At 64.4% G+C, this 23,305-nt stretch overlaps 2 protein-coding genes across 7 annotated transcripts; both read left to right on the forward strand.

Moving 5' to 3' along the window:
- The first annotated feature begins 37 nt into the window (after positions 1-37).
- MCOLN1 (mucolipin TRP cation channel 1) lies at positions 38-7,484 on the forward strand. 2 transcript variants are annotated; one of them, XM_062598463.1, is made up of 14 exons: positions 38-113; positions 316-515; positions 2,322-2,489; positions 2,564-2,723; positions 2,870-2,957; positions 3,740-3,836; positions 3,941-4,040; positions 4,183-4,289; positions 4,452-4,601; positions 4,807-4,908; positions 5,181-5,303; positions 5,595-5,801; positions 5,895-6,025; positions 6,416-7,484. In XM_062598463.1, the coding sequence occupies exons 1-14, from the start codon at positions 98-100 to the stop codon at positions 6,450-6,452; spliced, it is 1,686 nt and encodes a 561-aa protein (XP_062454447.1). In that variant the 5' UTR covers positions 38-97; the 3' UTR covers positions 6,453-7,484. The 2 variants fall into 2 exon arrangements, with proteins under 2 accessions (XP_062454447.1, XP_062454448.1); XM_062598464.1 differs by lacking the exon at positions 38-113 and having other exon boundaries at positions 429-515; positions 2,220-2,489.
- A 625-nt stretch (positions 7,485-8,109) lies between these two features.
- Positions 8,110-23,080, forward strand: PNPLA6 (patatin like phospholipase domain containing 6). 5 transcript variants are annotated; one of them, XM_062598480.1, is made up of 37 exons: positions 8,110-8,179; positions 10,166-10,235; positions 10,360-10,422; positions 10,572-10,659; positions 10,792-10,874; positions 11,034-11,131; positions 11,369-11,509; positions 11,675-11,834; positions 11,934-12,014; positions 12,122-12,250; positions 12,330-12,410; positions 12,526-12,673; positions 12,759-12,842; positions 12,942-13,048; positions 13,182-13,373; positions 13,477-13,554; positions 13,839-14,044; positions 14,204-14,335; positions 14,430-14,553; positions 14,689-14,802; positions 15,330-15,405; positions 15,530-15,670; positions 15,842-15,905; positions 15,985-16,153; positions 16,231-16,413; positions 16,491-16,609; positions 16,707-16,863; positions 16,981-17,097; positions 17,209-17,278; positions 18,248-18,364; positions 18,641-18,757; positions 20,124-20,272; positions 20,347-20,499; positions 21,149-21,265; positions 21,893-21,989; positions 22,067-22,170; positions 22,780-23,080. In XM_062598480.1, the coding sequence occupies exons 2-37, from the start codon at positions 10,197-10,199 to the stop codon at positions 22,843-22,845; spliced, it is 4,164 nt and encodes a 1,387-aa protein (XP_062454464.1). In that variant the 5' UTR covers positions 8,110-8,179; positions 10,166-10,196; the 3' UTR covers positions 22,846-23,080. The 5 variants fall into 5 exon arrangements, with proteins under 5 accessions (XP_062454464.1, XP_062454468.1, XP_062454467.1 ...); XM_062598482.1 differs by having other exon boundaries at positions 8,160-8,227; XM_062598484.1 differs by lacking the exon at positions 18,641-18,757.
- Positions 23,081-23,305: the final 225 nt, after the last annotated feature.

The following is a 23,305-nucleotide window of genomic DNA, read 5'->3' on the forward strand; positions in this document are numbered from 1 at the left end:
GGAGAGGAGGGGAGGGGCGGGCCGTCAGGTGAGCGGGGGGGGGCGGGCGCTTCCGGTCACGTGAGGAGGTTGTTTGAAGCCGCTGTGCGGCGGCATCATGGCTGCTCCGGCTGGTGAGCGGGTCCCGGGGGAGGCGGGGGAGGGAGCGCCGGGGCCGGGGCCGGGGCCGGGGCCGGGGCCGGGGCCGGGGCCGGGGCTCGGGCCCGGGGCCGGGGCTCGGGCCCGGGCCCAATTCCCCCCTCCCCTTCTCCCGTTCGAGGCCTCCGGTTCCCCCCTGGTGCCCCGGTAGCCGCCGGTAACGGGCTCCCCCCGCAGAGACGGAGCGGCTGCTGGGCCGCGGCGCCGGCTACGGCACGGTGGAGCCGCCGGCCGAGGAGGAGGAGGAGGAGGAGGAGGAGCTGCGCCGCCGCCTCAAGTACTTCTTCATGAGCCCCTGCGACAAGTACCGCGCCCGGGGGCGGCGACCCGTCAAGCTGGGGCTGCAGCTCGCCAAGATCCTCCTCGTCACCGTTCAGGTACCGGGGAGGGGGGACACGGGGGACACCCAGGGAGACACCCCGGGGGACACCCTGGGGGACAGGGAGGCGCCGGGGCACTCGAGGTGGGTGGGGGGGGTGGCTGTCCTGAGCTTGGGGACGCTGGGGAGCATAGGGACATCAGGGTGCGGGGACAGTGGGGGCACTGGGCATGGGGGCACCTGGGAGCACCGGCCTTAGGGACATCAGGGAACAGGGGGGTGCTTGAGATAGGGACACCAGTGGGTGCTGGGCGCGGGAACACCAGGGGACAGGGGGACTCTTGTGCATGAGGACACCAAAGGGAGCACAAGGAGACTGGGGACCCTGTGGGGGGGGGATACTGGGGAGCACAAGGAGATGGGGGATACTGGGGAGCACAAGGAGACGGGGGACCATGTGGGGGGACACTGGGGAGCACAAGGACACTGGGAACCCTGTTGGGGGGGACACTGGGAAGCAGAAGGACACTGGGGACCCTGTAGGGGGGGACACTGGGGAGCACAAAGAGACTGGGGACCCTATTGGGGGGGACAGTAAGAAACATAGGGCGTGTAGGGACACTGGGGGATGGGAGTCCTGGGACATGGAGGGCCAGTGGGCTGGGGATGACATGGGGACAGATGGGGGACATAGGGCTTGGGGACACACCGGGATGTGAGATGGGGGTCACTGGTCATGGAGGGGGAAAATCTTGGGCGTGGGGACATTGTGTGTGTGGAGGGGGTCACTGGGGAATGGGTGGGGAGTCTTGGGCATGGGGACACCAGAGGGAGGACATGAGGGGCAAAGGGACACCAGGGCCCATGGGGTCACCCTCAGGCCTGGGTACCCTTGGTGGGGGGGGATGATCCTGGGTATGGGGACACTGGAGAAAGGGGAGTCACTGGGGACCGGGACTCCCAGGAGGGGACACTGGAGGGCACTAGGGAGCTTCAGGGGACCTGAGGACATGGGGACCTGGGTGTTGGTTGGGTGGGGCTGGCTCTGAGTGTGAGGACATATCTGGTGAGGGTAAAACTGAGCACAAGCACCATTGGGGAGGAGTGGACCTCTGGGATGGTCACCAGCTTGGGGACGAGGCAGGGGGACACAGGGAGGGTGGCAAATCCTCGGGGTGGGCATCTGGGGGCTGATCTGGGCCTTGGGTGCTGGAGGATCCAAGGTGATGCCAGGGATGCCCTGAAAAAGGGAGCTGGGAGAAGGGTAAATCCTGCTCCCTGCGTTTGGGGCTGAGCTCTGTCCCAAGCAGAGCTTGTTGGGCGGAAAACTACCCGGGCAAAAAGCGGCCTGACCACGCTCAGTCCCATCCACGAGGTTTGGAGGAAGCTGCTGGCGCGTGACCCTCTTCCCCATGCGGAGGATCAAGGCGCCCGCCCGGCGCGGCTGGGACCATCCTTGGCAGCTTCCCCCGAGGCCGTGAGCGGTGTTGCACTGGGTGGGGGAAGGAAACGGAGCTCGAACTTGGAAGGAAAGCGGCAAATATTAGAGAAATGCTTAGTTTAAGAGGGGCTGAGCTGGGGCTCATCCAGCCCCTGGCTGGAGCAGGGCAGTGCTGACGGCAGAAAAAGCTTCGTCCTGAAGCTGTTTTGGCCAGCAAAGCTTCAGCAAAGGCATTGCTGTAGCATAAGGATAAGGAAAAACCCCAAATAAAAGGAAGATGATCAGTAACATCTTCTCTGCTGGTCGCGTTCCTGGCGGAAGAGCTGCTTGGCCGTGCCAGGGAATATGAGGAGATGGTTTCCACCCCGTCCACGGTAGGAGAGGAGCTTGGCCGCGGGAAATCTTAGTCCTGATCTCTCTCAGCTCATCCTCTTCGGGCTCAGCAACCAGATGGTGGTGACCTTCAAGGAGGAGAACACCATCGCCTTCAAGCACCTCTTCCTCAAGGACTACGTGGACGGCTCGGACGACTCGTACGCCGTCTACACGCAGCACGAGCTCTACGAGCGGGTCTTTTACGCAGTGGAGAAGGTGAGGGGAGCGGGCGGGTGGGGAAGGGGAGGCGTCTCGGCGCCCAGCCGCTGAGAACGTCCCCTCTCCGCCAGTACTTGGCCATTCCCAACGAGACCATCGGGCGCTACGCCTACGTGCGGGGCGAGCACGGGGCCAACCGCTCGGCCCTCATGCTGTGCCAGCAGTTCTACCGCAAAGGGCGCATCGACCCGGCCAACGACACCTTCAACATCGACCCCAAAATCGTCACGGGTGGGTGCTCGGGGCTGAGCTCACCTCTCCCCGAGGTCCTGGGGGGGGGCGTTTGCAGGATTTTTTTTCTTTTCTTTTTTTTTTCTGTTCCTGGGTTTGAGAGGGGCCAAGGGCTCCCCTGAAGGTGCTTCTCTCCCTTCCTGCAGACTGCCTGGGAGTGGAGCCCCAGGAGCCGCAGCCTCTCCCGCCGGAGTTGGACCGCAGCTACAGGAACTTCACCCTCAAATTCCACAAGTAATTTCTGCGGCCTTTTCTGCGGCCTCTTCCCCAGCATCCGGGTGCTCTGCGGCTCCCCCGGTAGCAGAGGGATCATGCAGCAGGGATCCCCGTGCAGGGAGTTTCTTGTGCTAACAGGTTTCGCCCTGGTTGTTGGAGCAGAAAAGCATCTGTTAGCGTCAAAACCGCTTGCAGGCCAAAGGCAAATTCCCTCTGGGGCCGAGAGGGATGTGAAACCGGTTGCGCGAGAAGCAATCGCTCTCCGGCTCCCCAAAACTTGGTGCTGTGATGGCCTGTGGCCAAGTCTCGCGGGCACGGCATCTCCTCAGCCCTGCTTCCCCTTCTCCTTTCCGATGTCGGTGCCAGGTGTAGAGATGCGGCGTGGCTTGTGGTTGCTTCCCTCAGAAGCTCCAGCTGCAAAATGCTGGTGCCAGGCTTGGTCCCTCTGAGCCTGGAGATGCCCCTTGCCAAGCTTAATTCGAGGCTGTGCCCTCCTTTTTGGGGAAGGATTGTCTTTTTATTTATTTTATTTATTTATTTTTTTATTTCCACCTCCCCGTTTTTCCATTAGGGAATGGGAGGCTGTAATTAAATCCTCTTTTATTTCCCCTTGGCTTGGCCCAATGGTGTGTGTGCCCCATCTGGGAGCTTCCACTGGATCCCCACTGCTTCGAGTGAGGGTCCGGGTGCCTCTCCGACATGAAGAAAGGGGATCTGACTCCCCCTGCCCTGCCAGCAGGGTTGACACTCGTGCTAGACAAGCACGAGGAAGGAGGGTTCACAACCGTCCCCTCCCGCAGGCTCATCAATGTCACCATCCAGTTCAAGCTGAAAGCCATCAACATCCAGACCATCATCAACAATGAGATCCCAGACTGCTACACCTTCACCATCACCGTGAGTGCGCGGCGGTGACGCAGAGCGATGGCGGCAGCGAGCACGGGCAGAGCCGAGGTGCTGGAGAGCCACCAGGCAGGTTTTTGACCATCCCCTTCTCCCAGATCACCTTTGACAACAAGGCTCACAGCGGCCGGGTGAAAATCCACCTCGACAACCGGGCTGACATCAAGGAATGCAAGGACCCCAGCATCTTCGGCCGAGGTAAGGTGCCGCAAGGGCCCGGGTTTGGCCCAAACGTGGCGCTTGTTCCCTAGTGGGTGCTTTGTGCTGGGCAAGAGCTCCGGGTGCTCCCCTGGAACCCTCAGCATCACTTCTTGAAAAGATCCACCTGGGCATCTTGCAGGTGACAACTCCTTCCGGCTCTTCTTCGACGTCGTCGTGCTCCTTGTGTGCTCGCTCTCCTTCATCCTGTGCGCCCGCTCCATCATACGGGGCCTCCTGTTGCAGCACGTGAGTGATGAGGAGAGCGAGGAGCAGGATGTTTTCGAGCTGCGGCAGGGCCGCTGCATTTCAGAGGTGGCCTCGGATGTTAAATCAAGGCTGCGGCTCCCCTTTGGGTGGGCGAAACTTAACGGTTGTGCCTAGAAGACCTGGTTTCTTCCCTATGCTCAGGAGTTCAGCCAGTTCTTCCAGCGCCGCTACAACCAGAGTGTGTGCGTCTCGGACCGCATGGAGTTCCTCAACGGCTGGTACATCCTGCTGGTGGTGAGCGACATCCTCACCGTGCTTGGGACCATCATGAAGATCGGCATCGAGTCCAAGGTGTGGGACAGTGGCTGGGAACGGCAGGTGCCAGATGCACCAGGGCTGCTGGCACCAAGAACTCTCCTGCCCAAGGGAGGGATGTTTACTTGCCCATGGTGGTGGCAACGTTGCCACTAGCCCGTGGCCGAGTGGCAAGGGCCACCCGAGGCGCTGGTGGGGGCTGAGAGGCCACGGCTCAGGCCCGTGCTGTCTGTCCCTGCAGAACTTTGCCAGCTACGATGTCTGCAGCATCCTCCTGGGCACCTCCACGCTGCTTGTCTGGGTTGGGGTCATCCGCTACCTCACCTTCTTCCAGAAGTACAATGTGAGTGGCCTTGGGGACATGTTCTCCCCCCCTCAAGCTCGGGACAGTTTCTAGGGTGGGAACGTCCTGACACCGAACATAGAGATGCCCAGGTGGGCTCATGGCCACCACTGCAGCACCATGGGGCTCCCTGTCCTGCTCCTCCAAGGATCTTGGAGTCACACAAGGTGTTTCCACCATACGTTCTCTCTGGGGTTGTCCCCTTCTCCTCCCTCTGACATGTTCCATGGAGGGAGGATGGCAGATTAATCCCGGTTCTGTTCTTCTGCCAGATTCTCATCGTCACGCTGCGGGTGGCCCTGCCCAACGTCATCCGCTTCTGCTGCTGTGTGGCTGTCATCTACTTGGGCTACTGCTTCTGTGGCTGGATCGTGCTGGGCCCGTACCATGTCAAGGTGCTGCTCCTGGGCTCCTCTGATGGGGTTTGCCCCCCTCCAGGGGCTGCTCCGAGACAGTTCCCTCTCCTGGTTTGGGAGAAGACGAGAGCTGGGCTAGTTCCCATCTTTGAGTCCTTGGGTTGGATGAGGCCCCAGTTCTCGTTCCTTGCAGAGCACTGGGGTGGTTTGTAGGGTGTCAGGTAGCACTTGCCCACCGAGAGAAGGCTGGGAATGTCCCTAGGGACCAATGGGAGCTTTCATCCGGGCGGTGGAAAGGACTAAGGTGACCTCAGTCACCTCTCATCCCAGTTCCGCTCCCTCTCCATGGTGTCCGAGTGCCTCTTCTCCCTCATCAACGGGGACGACATGTTCGTGACCTTTGCTGAGATGCAGCAGAACAGCTACCTGGTGTGGCTCTTCAGCCAGATCTACCTGTACACCTTCATCAGCCTCTTCATCTACATGGTGCTCAGCCTCTTCATTGCCCTCATCACTGGCTCCTACGAGACCATCAAGGTGAGGCCAGGGGCGGAGAGATTCAATCGCGGAGCCAAAATCGCTCGCGTTGGGAGCGTATCCGACCCCGAACGTTCCCATGTGTCCTCGCAGCACCAGTGCGAGGGCGAAACGCCCGTCTCGCAGCTCCACGCCTTCATCGCCGAGTGCAAGGACAGCCCCAAGTCGGGCAAGTACCGCCGCGAGAGCACCTCGTCCTGCTCCGTCTTCTGCTGCTGCGAGAGGTGGGCGCCTTTTCGGGAGCCGTTGGGCACCCGCTCGTGGGCTGGCCTGGCTCTGTCACCCCCGTTCACAATGCTGCTTCCTCCTGCGTGCCAAAAGAGGAAGATTTGTGGCTATTTTGCTGCTGGTTCCTCTTGTGGAACAGGTGGGTGGTCCCACCTCGACTGTGAACCCCCAGCCCTCTTGGCAACCCAAAGTGGCTCGGCACCCATGGGGACCCTCATGGGGCTCCAGGATGAATCTGGCTCCCCCCTTTGGCCATCCTGTTTGGTTTTAGGGGGAGCTGGATTGTCCCATTTGGAGCAGGGCTCAGCCCAAACCTCCTTCTCCCGCAACCAGGGGGGGAAAGGGGTACCTGGATCCGCTCCCGGAGCAGTTGGCTTTTCCCACAGGGCTCCTCTGCCGGACAACACCTTGCTGGTGAACTGAGGGACGCTGCCACCGATGAGCTGGTCCTACCGCACGGACTCCTTCTGCCGCCGGGGCTGCGTCCCCGTGCTCTTTTATTTATTTTAATGTCGGCTTTTATCGGCACCGGAGCTCATCACCTGCCCCAGAGGTGATGGGGCGAGATGGCACCTGTGTTTTCCGGGGCAGATCTCGCAGCGCCAGCACCCGAGAACTGGATGGATGATTGCAGCCCCTTTTTCCTGCAGTGGCCGTGGTGTCTCCATGCTCCAGCACCCAAAATGCAGCCCCTGGGTCCTGCCTGGATGCTTGTTCCTGAGGTGGGGGGGGGCCTGCGGTGCCACAACTTTGGCTCTGCTGAGCTGGGAGTCGCCTCCAGAGCCCGGAGCAGAGCTGGGGCGAGAGCAAAACCGCTTCCTCCCACGTTGGCCCCGGGCGGGGAGCTCAAGGGGCGCTTTGTTTCCCCGTTTCGCTCTCAGCTCCGTGCTGGGCGCGAGCTGGTACCTCCCGCCCCGTCGCCTCTTTTTGCTCTCGGCGCAGCCCCAAACTCGCGCTGGCAGCTCCGGCTGCGTTTCGGCTCCGGCGAGCCTCGAGGCTGTTTACGCGGAGAGAGAGAGAGAGGTCAAGGGCAGGATTTGTAACCGCAGCAGGAGCAGCTGTCTGCCGCTGGAGCGGGGCCAGCCGCTGCCTGGCCTCTTCCCCCAGCCCCCTGGGCCGGAGCCGAGCGGAGGAAAGGGGCAGCTGAGCCGGGACCGGGCTCTTTGGCCGAATTTATTTCTCCCCCCCCCCACACCCCTCGCAGGGGAGCCCGGCAGAGCGTTCGCTGCTCCCTTTCCTCTAATCCTGCCTCTCACTCCTGAACTGAGTTGGGCCTGGGCTCGGCTGCGGCACTGCAGGCTCGTCCCGGCCCTCGGTCGCCGTTTTGAGGCCGCGTCGAGCAGGAAGACGGGGTCGGCTGGTGCCGTCGGGGGGTGCCCCATCGGGCTTCCCCTCCCCCCCCCCCCACCTGGGTGCTGGGTTGCGCTGGGCGAATAAAGTATCCCAGGAGGAAAAGCGGCTCTTTGGGGTTTTTGGGGTGTTGCCTCAGTCTTGCCAACGCCCCCACTGGGGGGACAGGGTGGGTGGAGGGTGCAGTGGATGCTGGCGCCTTGGGGTGGCTGTGGGGCAGGGGTACTACTACCCTGGGGGGCACCAGTGGGGTGGTGGGTGCTACCCCCACCCCCCTGGGGCAGGGCACCCTGGCAACGGGTGCCATCACCCTGCGGTGCCTGTGGGGTCCCAGGGGGTGCTGTTCCTTCCCCCCCCGCCCGCTCCTTGGGGCAGAGCCCTGGTGGATGCTGTCGCCCGTGGGTGCCCCTCGTTCCCCCAGCCACAGCTTCCCCCCCCACCCACCCACCCACTGGGTGCCCCCTCGGGGCCCGTGCCCTCCTTTGCCACTCTCAAAATGGCGCCGGGGCGGCTTCGTTTACGTCACAGCCGCGCCTCGCGGCGACGCCGAGGCTGGGCGCCGCACCCAAGATGGCGCTCATGCGCCCTGGCGCCGCTACGGGGCTGCCTCTCCCAACATGGCGGCGGCGCCGCGACGCCGCCGCCTCCCTCCCCCTCCTCCTCCCCGCGGGCGTTGGCGGCAGCGCGCACGCGCGGGGGGGGTGGGGGGGAGGGGGCGGAGCCGCTTTAAAGGGACCATGACCCCGCTGCGGCCGCCGCTGCCGGTGCAGAGGCCGGAGCGGGGCGGCGACCGGTGGCGCGTGAGTGCGGGGGCGGGACCAGGACCGAGACCGGCCGGGGAGGGGCGGGTAGGAGCCGGGGGGGGGGCACGAGGGGCTTTGGGGGGCAATAGAGGCCTGAGGGGGTAATTGAGGCCCGCGTGGGGGGGGGGGGATGGAGGAGCAGTAGGGGCCTGGGGGGGGCAGTAGGGTCTTGGGGGGAAGATGGGGGGCAGTAGCGGCTGAGGGGAGCACTGGGGGTTGGGGGGGGCTGTAAGGGCCCGAGAAGTTAATATAGGTTGGGGGGGGTAATAGGGATTTGGTGGGGTAATAGGGGCTGGGGGGGGTGAGGGGCAATAGGGTCCTGGGAGGGGTGTGTAATATAGGCTGGGGGGGCAGTAGGGATATGGGGGGCGATAGGGACCTGAGGGGGGTTAATAGGAGCTGGGGGGGATTGGGGGCAATAAGGGTCTAGGGGCAGATGGGGGCTATAGAGGTATCAGAGGAGGCAGTAGGTGTTTGGGGGGGGCAGTAGGGGTCTTGGTGGGGGGGGAGATGGAGGAGCAATATAGGATGGAGGAGGTATACGGGGGGGCAATAGCTGGCAATAGACTGGGGGCAATAAGGGCTCGGAGGGGCAGTACAGGGTGGGGGGTACGGGGGGGCAGTATAGGCTTGGAGGGGGGCAATACAGGCTTGGGGGGGGACGGAGGGGCAGTATAGGCTTGGAGGGGGGCAGTACAGGCCTGGGGGGGTGGAGGGGCAGTATGGGCTTGGAGGGGGGCAGTACAGGCCTGAGGGGGGGGATAGAGGGGCAGTATGGGCTTGGGGGGGGCAGTACAGTCCGGGGGGGGGGGGATAGAGGAGCAGTATGGGCTTGGGGGGGGCAGTACAGTCCGGGGGGGGGGGATAGAGGAGCAGTATGGGCTTGGAGGGGGGCAGTACAGGCCTGGGGGGGGGATAGAGGGGCAGTATGGGCTTGGAGGGGGGCAGTACAGGCCTGGGGGGGGGATAGAGGGGCAGTAGCAGACCTGGGGGGGGGCACAGACACGGAGGGGGTAGTACAGGACGGAAGGAGGGCAGCAGCAGTTTCGGTGGGGTCGGGGGGGGGGGACCAATATTGCCCTCGGGGTGGGGGGAGGACGAAATGGGGGCAGTACCAGCCAGGTTGGGAGGGGGGAGGAGGGCACAGGGAGGGGGTGATATTTAGGGTGGGGGGGGGGCAGTAAGGGCTGGGACGGGGGAACCGTTTGACAAGGCACCCGTTAGGCGCCGGCGGCGCGGGTGAGGCCACCCGACGCGTGGGACGGCCCCGGGGTGCCGCGGGGCGAAGGAGGCGCCCCGAAAAATGCCTTCGGGGGAGGCGGAGGCTGGAAACCAGCTGCCAGATGGGTGCCAGGGCCAACGAGGGGGTGGGGGGGGGGGACAGAGGCTGCTTTGACGTCCCCCCCCCCACCCCCAACCACCACCACCACCGTCGGCATTGCCAAATCCCTCCGGGCATCCTCGGTATCCGATGTCTCCGGGCCCGTCCTTGGGAAGGACGAGGGACACCGGAATGGGGGGGGGGACAGGGACGGGACACGGGGGTGTGATAGACAGACACCTCTTCCCTGGAGCGGGGGGGGGGGGGGCGGGTGCCAGCGCCCGGCCTCGGGGGCCGCAACCCCCCCCCCCCCACCCCCGCCGCCGCCGCTGCCGCCGTTTCGGGGCTGAAACGTGCCCTTTGGGGAGACCTCGGCGGCGGGGCTCTGTCGAAATCGCTGCCGCGGCGGTTCCCGCTCGCGCTTCCCCTCCGCCGGAGGAAGCGTCGAGCCGCGCCGTTCTCCGGCGGGGGCTTCGCTGCGGCTTTTCTCGCCCCGTTAAGTCCCGTCTCGGCAGCCGGCGGGTGGACGTTGCCCTGCTCGGATCCCCCCCCCCCCCCCCTTGCCCCGGGGACGGACGCGTAGGCGTTAGGACGGGGCGTTGGGCACCGCGTGGCTCTCGGTAACCCCCAAACTCTGCTTATTCCCTCCCCCCCCCCCCCAGGTTTCCGCATGGGCCGAGCCCCGCGGCCGACATGGGGCAGAGCGAGTCGGAGCCGCAGGAGGAGACGGAGGTAGGAAAACGTCGTGCCGTGAGCGTCCCGTGGCCGCCCGGGATGCGTTTAGGGGTTGGCAGTGGGGGGGGGGGGGTCACCCCCGGGAGCTGCGCGTGGGGGCTCAGCCCGCGTCTCGCCGCAGGACGCGTCGCTGACGGCCGCGTTGCCCAAGCTGTTCGCCGAGGAGCAGCTGCAGACCGGCGCGGTGAGCTGCGTCGCGGGGCGCGCTGGCGGCGGGGAGGCTGCTGGGGACGCTCGAGCTCGTGTCATGTGTGTCCCCCCCCCCCCCGCCCTCCCCAAGCCACCGCCGGTGCTCGCCGCCGGGCCGCATCCGGATGCCGCCTCTCTCTGCAGGTCCTGGGGGCGATGCTGGGGCTCGGCCTCTTCGTGGTGCTCGTCGCCGCCGCCATCGCGGTGCTGGTCCGCAGGCTGCGGCTCAAGAGTGAGTGATGGGGCGGCGGAGGGGGGGGGGGACACGCGCCGTGCCTGGCACGAGGCCGGTGGCACCTCGACGGCTGCCAGGGCGACAGCTCGGCGCAGCGCCGCGCTCACCCTTCGCCTTCCTGCTCTCCAGAGGTGCCAGCTCAGGAGACGCCCAAATACCGTTTCCGCAAGCGGGACAAGATGCTCTTCTACGGGCGCAAGATCATGCGCAAGGTGCTCCGGTGGCGAAGGGGTGGAGGGTCTCGGCTCCCCGGCGTGTTCGGCGAGGGGCTCCGGCACCCGTGGGAGACAAACTCGACTAGTGGGGAGACCCCCCCCGGAGGGATCCGGGCTGGCGGAGGGGAGGGCGCTCACCGACCCCTTTCCCGGCAGGTCTCCCAGTCCACTTCATCCCTGGTGGACACCACTATATCCAGCACCTCCCGGCCCCGCATGAAGAAGAAGCTCAAGATGCTGAATATCGCCAAAAAGTGAGATTTGGTGCCCCAAGGCTCCGTGCAGGCGGAGAGGGGCCACGGCGCTGGGGACGGGCATGGTGCCGGGGGGCTGTGGATCTGCATCTGGGCCCTCCCGGAGCAAGGAGGAGAGTCTCACTTAGCTTTAACTTATCCCACTTTCATCAGAAACAGGCACGTTTTGGCAGAGCCCCGCGTCGTCTCACTCCTTTTTTTTTTTTTTTTTTCCCCTCCCCTCCGTTGCCCGTGCAGGTTCTTGCGCATCAAGAAGGAGCTGCCCACGCTGCAGCTGAAGGAGCCTCCGCCGTCGGTGCTGGAGGCCGACCTGACCGAGTTCGACGTGGCTAATTCCCACCTGCCCTCCGAAGTGCTCTACATGCTGAAAAACGTGCGGTGAGGCCCCGCCGACCTCGGGATCCGGGGCTCGCCTCACCGCCCGGCGCTCTTGCCGTGGCCGCGCGCCGTCCCGGAGGTGGCGGCGCCCCTTTTTCTTTTAAGGGGTGACCACGGCGGGCACGGGGAATGCTCGGTCACCTGCCGTCCCTCCCGTATTCGCAGGGTGCTGGGTCATTTCGAGAAGCCGTTGTTTCTGGAGCTTTGCAAACACATGATCTTCCAGCAATTCCAGCAGGGAGAATACGTCTTCCGGCCCGGGCAGCCCGACACCAGCATTTACGTGCTGCAGGATGGCAAGTTGGAGCTGTTCCTGACGGAGCCGGTACGAGGAAAGAGGGACGTGGGTGACGGGGACGGGTGCAGGTGACGGGGACATCCCCAGTGTTGGGAACGACGCCCTAAAAGCCTGTCCGTGCCGCAGGATGGGAAGGAGACCGTCATGAAGGAGGTCTTTCCAGGCGACAGCGTGCACAGCCTGCTCAGCATCCTCGATGTCATCACGGTACCGAGCTGCGGCTGCTCCCGAACCCTCCCCGGCTCTCCCAAACCCGACGGCGGAGAGGCCTCGGCGTCCGTCCCGCGGGCGCCGACGCCACGGTTGTCGCGCAGGGGCACCAGCGGCCCTACCGAACGGTGTGCGCCCGGGCGGCGGAGGACTCCACCGTGCTGCGGCTGCCCGTCGAGGCCTTCTCGGCAGTCTTCGAGAAGTACCCCGAGAGCCTGGTGCGGGTGGTGCAGGTGAGCCCGGCCGCGGGGACGAGCCGCGGGCGACCGCCCGGGGCGGCACGCGGACGCTCACGCCTTCTCGCCCCGTTAGATCATCATGGTGCGCTTGCAACGCGTCACCTTCCTGGCCTTGCACAACTACCTGGGGCTCACGAACGAGCTCTTCAGCCACGTGAGTTGCCGCCGCGGCGTCCCCTCGCGCCTCCGGAAAGGGTCGGAGGTGGCGGCTCCGTCGCCGGCTCGGAGCGGGGACGGGACGGTGACGCGACCCCTCCTTCCCGTCGCAGGAGATGCAGCCGCTGCGGCTCTTCGCCCAGCCCAGCCACGCGGCCCGTACCAGCCCCGTGCGCCACAGCAAGCGGGTCTTGAGCGCTGCCGTCGCCGACGAGGGCAAGGAGAGCGCGGCCAGGCCGCCGGAGGCGGTCAGAGACTCGGGTAAGACTCGGGTTGAGGTCGCATCCTCGCTGCGTCAGCGCTGTCTGGATGCATCTCCAGAGCTCAAGGCCGTGTCGCCCCGCAGCCGAGTCGCTGAAGGCAGGAGCCCTGGATGCCCCCGCGCCGCCGTTGCTGAGCCGCTGCATCTCGATGCCAGTGGATATCTCCGGTGGGTCGGTGCCGTGCGGTCCCCTAGCAAACCAGGATGGCGATCCTGGCTCTGCAGGGTCCCCCGTGACCACCCGATTCTCCCTCTTGTCTCGCGCAGGCATCCAAAAAGGTCCCCGCTCCGACTTCGACATGGCCTACGAGCGCGGCCGCATCTCGGTGTCGCTGCAGGAGGACAGCACCGGCGCCTTGGCCTCCTTCTCCCGGGTGAGGCGAGCATCCTTGTGCTGGGGAGGGAATCGTTCCTCCTCCGAGCACCCGCGTTCCTGGTGTCGTTGGCGTTTGGAGCGCTCTCCTGGCGTGGCAGGTGGCCGGAGCTGTCCCGTCCTCCCCTCCGCAGTCCATCTCCCACGAGCCCAAGGAGCGCAAGTCGGTGACGGTGGAGGAGCAACCGTCGGGCGTCTACCACTACAACTACTGCGAGGACGAGACTGTGAGCAGCGACTGCCCCTTTGGGCCCTACCAGGGCCGCCAGAGCAGCACCATCTTCGAGGCAGCAAAGCGGGAGCTGGTGAAGCTCATGAAGGTGGAGGTGAGGGCAGAGAGGCCACCGGTGCTTGCCACAGTCCCCAAGGTGCCCCCCCTCCCCCCGTCACCTCGCCGCTGCCTCACCGTTGCCTCCGTTCTCCCTTCAGGACCCGTCGCTGCTCAACAACCGCGTCTTGCTCCATCACGCCAAGGCTGGGACGATCATCGCCCGTCAAGGGGATCAGGTGGGTCTGGGCGTTGTGGAACTGCGGTGGCTTCTCGGTCCTGGCCACCCCAGCGTGCTGCTCGAGGTTCTGCTCTGTGGGTTGCGAAAATGAACCTCAGAGCTGCGCTTTGAGGTCTTGAAGGACATAAAGCACCAGCAAAGAGGAGCTGGAGAAAACCCAAACGGTGCCAACAGGCTCTGTTACGCCTTGGGGGTGTGCAAGGTGCTGGCCCGTGTCACCCCGGGGGGGCACCAGCGGTGGCACTCGGGGCTGCTGCGCTGACGGTGGCCCCGTCCCTGCAGGACGTGAGCCTCCACTTCGTGCTCTGGGGCTGCCTGCACGTGTACCAGCGGATGATCGACAAGGCGGAGGACGTGTGCCTCTTCCTGACGCAGCCCGGCGAGATGGTGGGCCAGCTGGCCGTGCTCACCGGCGAGCCCCTCATCTTCACCATCAAGGCCAACCGCGACTGCACCTTCCTCAAGATCTCCAAGTCGGACTTCTACGAGTGAGTAGCGACGCCGACAGAGGGGCAAAAAGGGCGTTTCCGAGACCACCGGGGAGAACCGGCGAGCCCCGACCCAGCCGGATCTCGGCATCTGTTTAGGGGTGGAGGGGGATCGTCAACGCGGGGGTCCCTCACCCCCTGACTGCCGCCCGTCCGCAGGATCATGCGGGAGCAGCCCAGCGTGGTGCTGAGCGTCGCCCACACCGTGGCCGCCCGCATGTCGCCCTTCGTGCGCCAGATGGACTTTGCCATCGACTGGATGGCGGTGGAGGCCGGGCGCGCGCTCTACAGGTGGGCGACGCGGGGCGGCCGCCCTGCCCCGTTGTGGTGGGACTCGTCTCCAGCTGCTCCGCTTTCTTTTATGGGTTTCCCCCCCCCCCTCCAGGCAAGGCGACAAGTCAGACTGCACCTACATCGCGCTCAACGGGCGCCTCCGCTCCGTCATCCAGAAGGGCAGCGGCAAGAAGGAGCTCATCGGCGAGTACGGCCGCGGGGACCTCATCGGCGTGGTGAGCGGCAAAGCCGGGACCTCCCGGCTTCTCCCCCGGAGCTTCACCCGCGCCGCTGAGGCCGCCGAGAGCCGTTCCCAGCCGCTCTCTGGAGGTGGGAGAGCTCCGATCTACGCGTCCCATCTCCTTCTCCAGGTGGAAGCCCTCACCCGGCAGCCCCGAGCCACCACGGTGCACGCCGTCCGGGACACGGAGCTGGCCAAGCTGCCCGAGGGGACCCTGAACAACATCAAACGCAGATACCCCCAGGTACGAGGCTGGAGCCCGAGTTCCTTCCCCGGAAACCTGCTCCAGTTTGGGCAAACTGGGCTGTGCTGGGAGGCTCCAAACTCTGCAGGTGAAACCTCTGCATAAACCATCCTTGCCGGCTACAGCTGGGATTGCAGCCAGATGCACGAGGGAAGGGATATAGGGAAAAGACTGTGGGGCTCCTTAGGAATTGGGGGAGCTTCATAAGGTCAGAGAGAGCTGTAGGGGAAGGTTTGGCTCTGTCTGAACCAAAACAGAGTAGGATTTAACCCCACAAAGTTTAACCAGGATTAAACCCTGTGGGTGGTTTCACACTCCAAGGCAGGATCTTCCTCTGAGGTCCCCGAAAGATGGGGAAACGTGGAGGTTTGCACCCCAAAAAGCACACGGGGCTTTGTCCCGGGGTGTTAAGGTGTCTCAGGACAGGCCATGCTCATGCCAGAGGGTATCTGAGGGTCCAGCAGCTAGAGCATCACCATGGGGCGACCAGAGAGCTCTGACAGCCGTCCCTGTCCTCGTCCCTGCAGGTCGTCACCCGCCTCATCCACCTGCTGAGCCAGAAGATCCTGGGAAACCTGCAGCAGCTCCGGGGCCCCTTCGCAGGTAGGACCCGAAGGGCTCTCACCAGCTGTGCTGCGGTTGTTCCCTCACCTTGACCGGACTCCGTTAAGGGCAGGATGGCCCTGGTCGTGTCACCCCTAGGTTGCCAGTGTCTCTGTCCTTGCAGGCTCTGGCTTGGGCATGGCCTCCAGCTCGGAGCCCACCAATCCCACGAGCAACCTGTCGACAGTGGCCGTGCTGCCGGTGTGCGACGACGTGCCCACGGCCGCCTTCACCTTGGAGCTCAAGCACGCGCTCAATGCCATCGGTGAGGGCCAACCTGCGGTGACCGCGGCATGACGGTGACCGTGATGGTGACCGCGGCATGGCTGTGACCACAGCACGGCAGCGGTCACGGTGGTGACCGCGGAACCGCAGTGGTGGCCTTGGCCCCATGGTGAACGTGGCGTGGTAGTGACCCCGTCCCCAACTCTCGCAGGTCCCACGCTGCTCCTCACTAGCGATATCATCCGTGCCCGGCTCGGCTCATCGGCGCTGGACAGGTAAAAGAGCGACAGGAGCAAAACGGCACGTGCTGGGGGGAGCCGGTGTCAGTGGCTGACGACGGCTCCTTCCCGGCAGCATCCACGAATACCGCCTGTCGGGCTGGCTGGCCCAGCAAGAAGACATCCACCGCATCGTGCTCTACCAAACCGACTGCACCCTGACGCCCTGGACCGTGCGTTGCATCCGGCAGGCGGACTGCATCCTCATCGTGGGGCTGGGAGACCAGGAACCGGCTCTGGGAGAGGTGAGTTGCGCCAACGGGGCGCGGGCGGAGCGTGCCGAGCCGGTGGCGCGGGCGTCCCTCATTGATGGCCTCGGCAGCTGGAGCAGATGTTGGAAAACACGGCCGTGCGCGCCCTGAAGCAGCTGATCCTGCTGCACCGCGAGGACGGCGCCAGCCCTTGCCGCACCGTCGAATGGCTCAACATGCGCAGCTGGTGCTCTGGCCACCTGCACATCAAGTGTCCCCGCCGCGTCTTCTCCCGCCGCAGCCCCACCAAACTGGTACGTACGGCTCCGGCCGGTCCCGTGCCGGGACGCGGAGCCGCCGTTCTAGCCCGCCCTCTCTCTCCTGCCCGCAGAGGGAGATGTACGAGAAGGTGTTCGAGAAGAACGCCGACCGGCACAGCGACTTCTCCCGCCTGGCGCGGGTGCTCACCGGCAACACCATCGCCCTGGTCCTGGGTGGAGGCGGCGCCAGGTGGGCGACCCCGGCCCCCCCACCACATTCGGCCGTGCCGCGGAGCAGCCGTTGGCACTGTGATCCTTCCTCCTCCTCCTTTTCCTTTCTTTGTCAGGGGCTGCTCTCATATCGGGGTGATCAAGGCCATGGAGGAGGCAGGGATCCCCATCGACATGATCGGCGGCACCTCCATCGGCTCCTTCATCGGCGCGCTCTACGCCGAGGAGCGCAGCGCCGTGCGCACCAAGCAGCGGGCCCGCGAGTGGGCCAAGGTGAGCGCCGAGCTCACCCCCTCGCGGGGCCCGAAAAGTCGCCGTCGGCAGCCGGCCCTGCTCCGAGGTGTCGCTGAAGACACTTCCTTCCATCTTTTCTGTCCTCTTTTCCTGTAGTGCATGAACTCGGTGTTCGAGACCGTCCTGGACCTCACCTACCCCATCACCTCCATGTTTTCGGGCTCGGCCTTCAATGCCAGCATTAATAAGGTTTTCCAGGATAAGCAGATCGAGGTGCGTTGGGTGAGGCTGGGACGAGCACCTTTGGGTGGGCTGTGGTCCTCCGGTGAGCTCCTGGCCGTGGTGATGTCCCCGTGTTGTCACCCGTCCCCTCTGTCCCCATAGGACCTGTGGCTGCCCTACTTCAACGTGACGACTGATATCACAGCCTCAGCCATGCGGGTGCACACAGATGGTAAGAGCTCGCTGGGCTGCCGGTGTGCCCCGAGAATTTGCAGGGGACTCTCCAAGCCCCGTCGTGGGACAATTGATTTGTCTTGCCCTCTTACTTGTGGGTGCTGCACCCCGAAACGGTGCCACGAGAGCCCACTTTGCTCAGCACTGACACCACGTGCCCTAGGAGGCCACGTGGGTTTGGAGCCCACCTCCGCTGCTCCCTGGTGGGAGCACCATGGGGTCCTCCTGGGTCCCACGTATGGGCCAGGTGCTGGCTCTCTTTCTCCATCTCTGGGAGCAGAATTGGGGCACGCGGCTGTGTCCTGCAGCCCCGATGGCCCCTGCCCCACATATATGTCCACCATGCATGGACCTTCTCCTTCTAACATACCCGCTCACCACTAATCCCAGTAACCCTTGCTCACGGCATGGGTGTGCGGACTCTGGCACAGCCTGGCCGTGCCAGCCCTGCCTGGCCGCTGTGGTGGTGGGTGCATGAGACCCATGGTGATGGGGCTGCGGTGATGGGCTAGGGGGACATGGTGGCACGGGGTCTCTGGAGGAGAAGACAGGCTCGTCCTCGCCTGGTGTCGGAGCTCACCTGGGACATTGAGAGCCGTCCACGGGAGCACGCGCGGCGGCTCGTGACGGGGGCCTGCCTCTCGCTCCGCCTGCTCGGCCGTCCTCTAACGCCAACTAACCCTCGACTCACCGCTCTTAACCGCTCCCGGCGCCTGCAGGGACCGTCCTCCTCCTCCCGGCGAGGCCGAAGTACCTTCCCTGGTGCATCTCCTTGGCCTGGGACTGAGCACGTTCCCTCCGGGACCTGGGCAGCACCGGCTGCTTGACTCCCTTCAGTCTCAGTCATCCATGCTGGGTGACCGTCCCCAAGCTTGCACGTGTGTCCTCTGTCCCTCTTGTTTCTCCTCCACCACCCTGTGTCCTCCTCCACCCTGTGGCCGTGACTCGTGTCCTCTCCCTCCGGCAGGCAGCGTTTGGCGCTACGTCCGAGCCAGTGCGTCTTATACCCCCTACCTACCTCCGCTCTGCGACCCCAAGGACGGCCACTGGCTCGTGGACGGCTGCTATGTTAACAATGTCCCAGGTCAGCATCTCGCTCGCCCCGACCCGCCGGCTTGGATGGGTGGGCGCCGAAAAATCAAACCAAACCGAAAACCCAAAATTTAAAAAAATAAAAAAAAAAAAACCCCGCCCGGCTCGGCTCGAGCCACCCTCATCCTTCCTTCCAAGCCCCGGCGCAGCCGTGTCCCCCGCCGCCACCAGTTAGGCAGGTCCGTGAGCTCCGGTTAGGGGTGCGCGTGCCGCCCCGGCGCGGGGCGCAGACGCCGCGGCGCTCACTGCGTTTGTTCCCGCTGGCTAGGCTCGCTCTGGCGGTACGTGCGAGCCAGCATGACCCTTTCTGGGTACCTACCGCCACTCTGCGACCCCAAGGACGGCAACTTGCTGATGGACGGTGGTTACATCAACAACCTGCCAGGCAAGTAACCCGCCGCTCCGGCTCCCCTCGGCACCGGGGCGGCTGGGTGGGTGCCGCGGCACCCGGCGCCGCCTAAGCCATCTGCATCACGCGCCGTTTCTTGGTGTCCTCGGCACCCGGCTGCTCTCCATGCTCATTTTCTTGCGAGCCGCCTCCACCTCGTAGCGTTTCTCGGTGTCGTTGGCACCGGGTGCCCTCCTAGGACATCCTTAGCGCTCAGGCGCCTCTTGGCGCTTGGGTGCATCGTGGCCCTAGGTGGCCTCCTGGGATGTCCTTGGCGCTTAGGTGCCTCTTGGTGCTTGGATGCATCTTAGCCCTAGGTGCCCTCCTGGGGCATCCTTGACGCTTGGGTGCATCTCAGCACCAGGTGCCCTCCTGGGATGTCCTTGGCGCTTAGGTGCCTCTTGGTGCTTGGATGCATCTTAGCCCTAGGTGCCCTCCTGGGGCATCCTTGGCGCTTGGGTGCATCTCAGCACCAGGTGCCCTCCTGGGATGTCCTTGGCGCTTAGGTGCCTCTTGGTGCTTGGATGCATCTTAGTCCTAGGTGCCCTCCTGGGGCATCCTCGGCACTTGGGTGCATCTCAGCACCAAGTGCCCTCCTGGGATGTCCTTGGCGCTTAGGTGCCTCTTGGTGCTTGGATGCATCTTAGTCCTAGGTGCCCTCCTGGGGCATCCTTGGCGCTTGGGTGCATCTTGGCACCAGGTGCCCTCCTTGATGTCCTTGGTGCTTAGGTGCATGTTGGTGCCGGGTGCCCTCCTGGGGCATCCTCGGTGCTTGGGTGCATCTCGGTGCTGGGTGCCCTCCTGGGATGTCCTTGGTGCTTGGCTGCATCTCGGCGCTAGGTGCTCTCCTGGAGCATCCTTGGTGCTTAGGTGCATCTTGGCACCAGGTGCCCTCCTGGGACATCCTTGGTGCTCAGGTGCATCTTGGCGCTTGGGTGCATTTTGGCCCTAGGCACCATCCTGGGACGTCCTCGGCACTTGGGTGCATCTTAGTACCGAGTGTGCCCTCGGCACTGGGTGCCCTCCAGGGGCAGTGTTGGCGCTTAGGTGCGTCTCGGTGCTCAGCTGAGTCCCACCACTGATGCATCCCCATCTCGCCCACGCCCGCGCTGGGTTGCGTCACTGCTCCCGGCCACCGCGTCACCACCTGGCACTAGCACCCACTCCGCTCGTCTTCCCACCGATTGCCGCCGCGGCTTTGCTGGCCGCGCCAGGCTTTGAGGTGCCGCCTGCGCTGTCTCCGTTTTCCCCGCTCTGCTCTCGTTTGGGGAACTTTGAGAAACGGGTGCCGCCGAGCCGCGCCGGGGCGGGGAGCGGGGGAGAGGCGAGCTGCCCCGACACCCGTTTTTCTCCCATCCCGCAGCTGACATCGCCCGCAACATGGGCGCCAAGACTGTCATCGCCATCGACGTGGGCAGCCAGGACGAGACGGACCTGTGCAACTACGGCGACAGCCTCTCGGGCTGGTGGCTCCTCTGGAAACGCCTCAACCCTTGGGCCGAAAAAGTCAAGGTGAGGAGCAGGGCACCTGGCGGTGGGGGCACCCTGGGGTGACGGGGCACCCAGCTGAGCGTCCAGCCCCGCAGGTCCCTGACATGGCAGAGATCCAGTCACGCCTGGCCTACGTGTCGTGCGTGCGGCAGCTGGAGGTGGTCAAGTCCAGCTCCTACTGCGAGTACATCCGGCCCCCCATCGACCGCTTCAAGACCATGGATTTTGGCAAGTTCGACGAAATCTATGTGAGTTGGGGTGACGAGGGTGGTGGTGGGGCGCCCAGGCCATTAATGGGGTGTCCAGGTCTTCATTTGGGGTGTCTTGCCCTTAATTTTAGGTGCCCCACTATTAATGGGGTGCCCAGACCTTCATTTGGGGAGCCCGGGCTGTTGATGGGGATGCACAAGTCTTCATTCGGAGTGGCATGGTCATCTTTTGAGGTTCCTCAACCATTAATAGGATGCCTAGGCCTTCATTTGGGGTGCCCAGGCCGTTGATGGGATGCCCAGGTCTTAGTTTGGAGTGTCCTGTCCTTCGGGGTGCCCAGGTCACCGTTTGGGGTGTCCCAGATATTAACAGGGTGCCTGGGCTATTAGTTATTATGCTGTAGCCATTAACGAAGTGTCCAGGCCTTCGTCTGAGATGTCCCAGCCATCGTTTTGGGGTGCCTTGGCCCTTCACGGGGTGCCTAGGCCATCAGTTGCGAAGCCCAGGCCGTTGTTTGGGGCATCTTGGCCTTCACTGACAGGGTCTTGACTTTTTTTGGGGGTGCTGAGGCCATCAGTTGGGTTGCCCCGGTCAACGGTTGAGTTGCCCAGACCATCGTGTGGGGTTACCTAGGCCCCCAGTCGAGCTGCCCCAGCCAGCGGTGGGCTGTGCCCGCTCTCCTCGCAGGACGTGGGCTACCAGCACGGCAAGGTGGTCTTCGACGGCTGGAGCCGCGGGGACATCATCGAGAAGATGGTGAAGGACCGGCGCTCGGCCGACTTCTACGAGAGCAAGCGCATGGACGTGAGCAGGGATGGGGAGCGGGGCTGGGGTGGGGGCCTAGCCGTGGCACCGCGGGCCCTGCCCCAGACGGGGCATCCCAGCCCTGGTGCCCCAGTTTTGAGTTTTTTCACCCCAGCTGCTCTCAGCACCTGATCCTGGAGGCAGCTCTGGGGCTCGGAGTAGCACCCCTGTCCCTTGCGGTCCACCTTCTTGCCCCTTCCAACGTCCTTCTGTCCCCATCAAGTCCCTCTCCTGTCCCACCAGTATCTTCCTGTCCCTTCCAACGTCCTTCTGTCCCCATCAAGTCCCTCTCCTGTCCCACCAGCGTCTTCGTGTCCCTCCACAGTCCATCTTCCTCTTTCCTCCGGTCCATCTCCTGTCTTCCCCAATGTCCTTCTGTCCCCTGCAGTCCATCTCCTGTCCCTCCCAACGTCCTTCTGTCCCCCTCACCCACCCTGTGTGTCCCCCATGTCCCCTCCCATTCCGTTTGCCCATCTTCTTGTTCTTCCCTACCCCATCCCTCTTCTCTTCCTCCCTGCAACATTCTTGGTGCCTCCTTCATCCCACTCCCATCCCTTCTCTGTCCCCGTCCCCTCCTCGGGGACATCTCCAGGCATCTCGGGACCCACTTTTCCTCCCCACCCAAAGGTGCTGACGTGCCCCAGCGCCGGCTTCACGGACCTGGCAGAGATCGTGTCCCGCATCGAGCCCGCCAAGAGCTACGTGTCAGACGGTTACGCAGACGGTGAGCAAGGGACAGGGGACACAGGGATGGGGACACGAGGGAGCCACCCTGCCACCCTCTCTCTTTCGCACCCGCAGAGGAGTCCGACTACCTCACCGAGTACGAGGAAGAGGGGCTGGAGGTGGCGCGGGGCGAGGAGGAGGCTTTTGCCCCAGCCGAGTGGCTTGGAGCCTCCGAGACGGTGAGTGTATCCAGGGCTGGGTGTTGAGGGCTCCCTTGGGTGCTCCTGGCCTGTGTGTGGGGCCGGTCCCAGTCCCAACCTTTCCCAAGTGTCCTCCAGCTCTGTGTAGGATTGGGGACAGCCTGGCACCCATAGGTGCTGTGTTGCGTCCCAGCCACCTCTTGTGTCCCCCTGCTCTGTGCAGGCACTGGTACAGCCTGGCACCCACGGGTGCTGCATCAGGTCATGGTCTCAGTTCTGTCTCTGGGTATCCCTCAGTTCCCTATGGGCTTAGGGACAGCCCAGCACCTAAGGGTGCTGTGTTGTATCCTGGTCCCAGCCACCCCTGTATGTCCTTAAATTCCCAGCAGGGTTGGGGACAGGCTGGCACCCATGGGTGCTGGGCCATGTCCTTGGTGTGCTGTGTCACATCCTGGTCCCAGGGTGTCCCCCGGCTCTGTGTGGAGCTGGCTACAGCCTGGCACCCACAGGTGCTGCATCATGTCACAGTCAGAGTCCCACCCATGTGCCCCCTCCCCAACTCCGTGCAGGCTCAGGCATAGCCTGGCACCCATGGGTGCTGCACCAGGTCCTCTCCCAGCCTCACCTCTGTCTCCCATCTCTCTCCAGGAGGACGAGAAGAGCCTGCGGCGCCGGCCGAGCCCAGCCCGGGAGCCCTCCACGCCCCAAGCTTGAGCCCCTTCAGCACCCGCTCCAGCACCCCGGGGACCCCAAAGGCCTGGAGGAGCCACCTCTCCCTGCCGCCGCCCCCAAGCCGGCGTGGGGACGCTCGAGGGACTCCCTTTCCCCTCTACCCCGCCACCGTTGCACTGGCCCGATTCCCCCTCGGAGGTCCGAGCACCCACCCTCGTCCGACGGGTGCCCGCCGTGGGGCCGCTTTTCCCACCGCATCCGTTTATTCGGGGTGGTGGGTGGGAGGGGGGGGGGGGGACGGGCAAACGACTGCTGTATATTTTTTATTATTATTAATATTATTAATATTATTTAAAAGGAACCTTGCAGTGCCCATCCTGCCGCAGTAAAAGCTTGGAGGGTGGCAGCAGCGGGCGCCGGGGTGGCAGCCTCCCTGCGGTGTCACCCGTAGCGGAAGCAGCCACCCGCGCTGGGTCCCAGCACCCCGGTGGCAGTTTTTGGT

The sequence above is a fragment of the Rhea pennata genome, chromosome 33 (assembly GCF_028389875.1).
Source record: "Rhea pennata isolate bPtePen1 chromosome 33, bPtePen1.pri, whole genome shotgun sequence".
Lineage (NCBI taxonomy): Eukaryota > Metazoa > Chordata > Aves > Rheiformes > Rheidae > Rhea > Rhea pennata.

Coding starts and splice junctions, on each gene's coding strand:
- MCOLN1 (XM_062598463.1), top strand. Junction 2,724..2,869: donor CGACCCCAAAATCGTCACGG/GTGGGTGCTCGG, acceptor CCCTTCCTGCAG/ACTGCCTGGGAGTGGAGCCC. Junction 5,802..5,894: donor GCTCCTACGAGACCATCAAG/GTGAGGCCAGGG, acceptor GTGTCCTCGCAG/CACCAGTGCGAGGGCGAAAC.
- PNPLA6 (XM_062598480.1), top strand. CDS start 10,197: ATGGGGCAGAGCGAGTCGGAGCCGCAGGAGGAGACGGAG. Junction 10,660..10,791: donor CCGCAGGCTGCGGCTCAAGA/GTGAGTGATGGG, acceptor CCTGCTCTCCAG/AGGTGCCAGCTCAGGAGACG. Junction 12,674..12,758: donor GGAGGCGGTCAGAGACTCGG/GTAAGACTCGGG, acceptor GTCGCCCCGCAG/CCGAGTCGCTGAAGGCAGGA.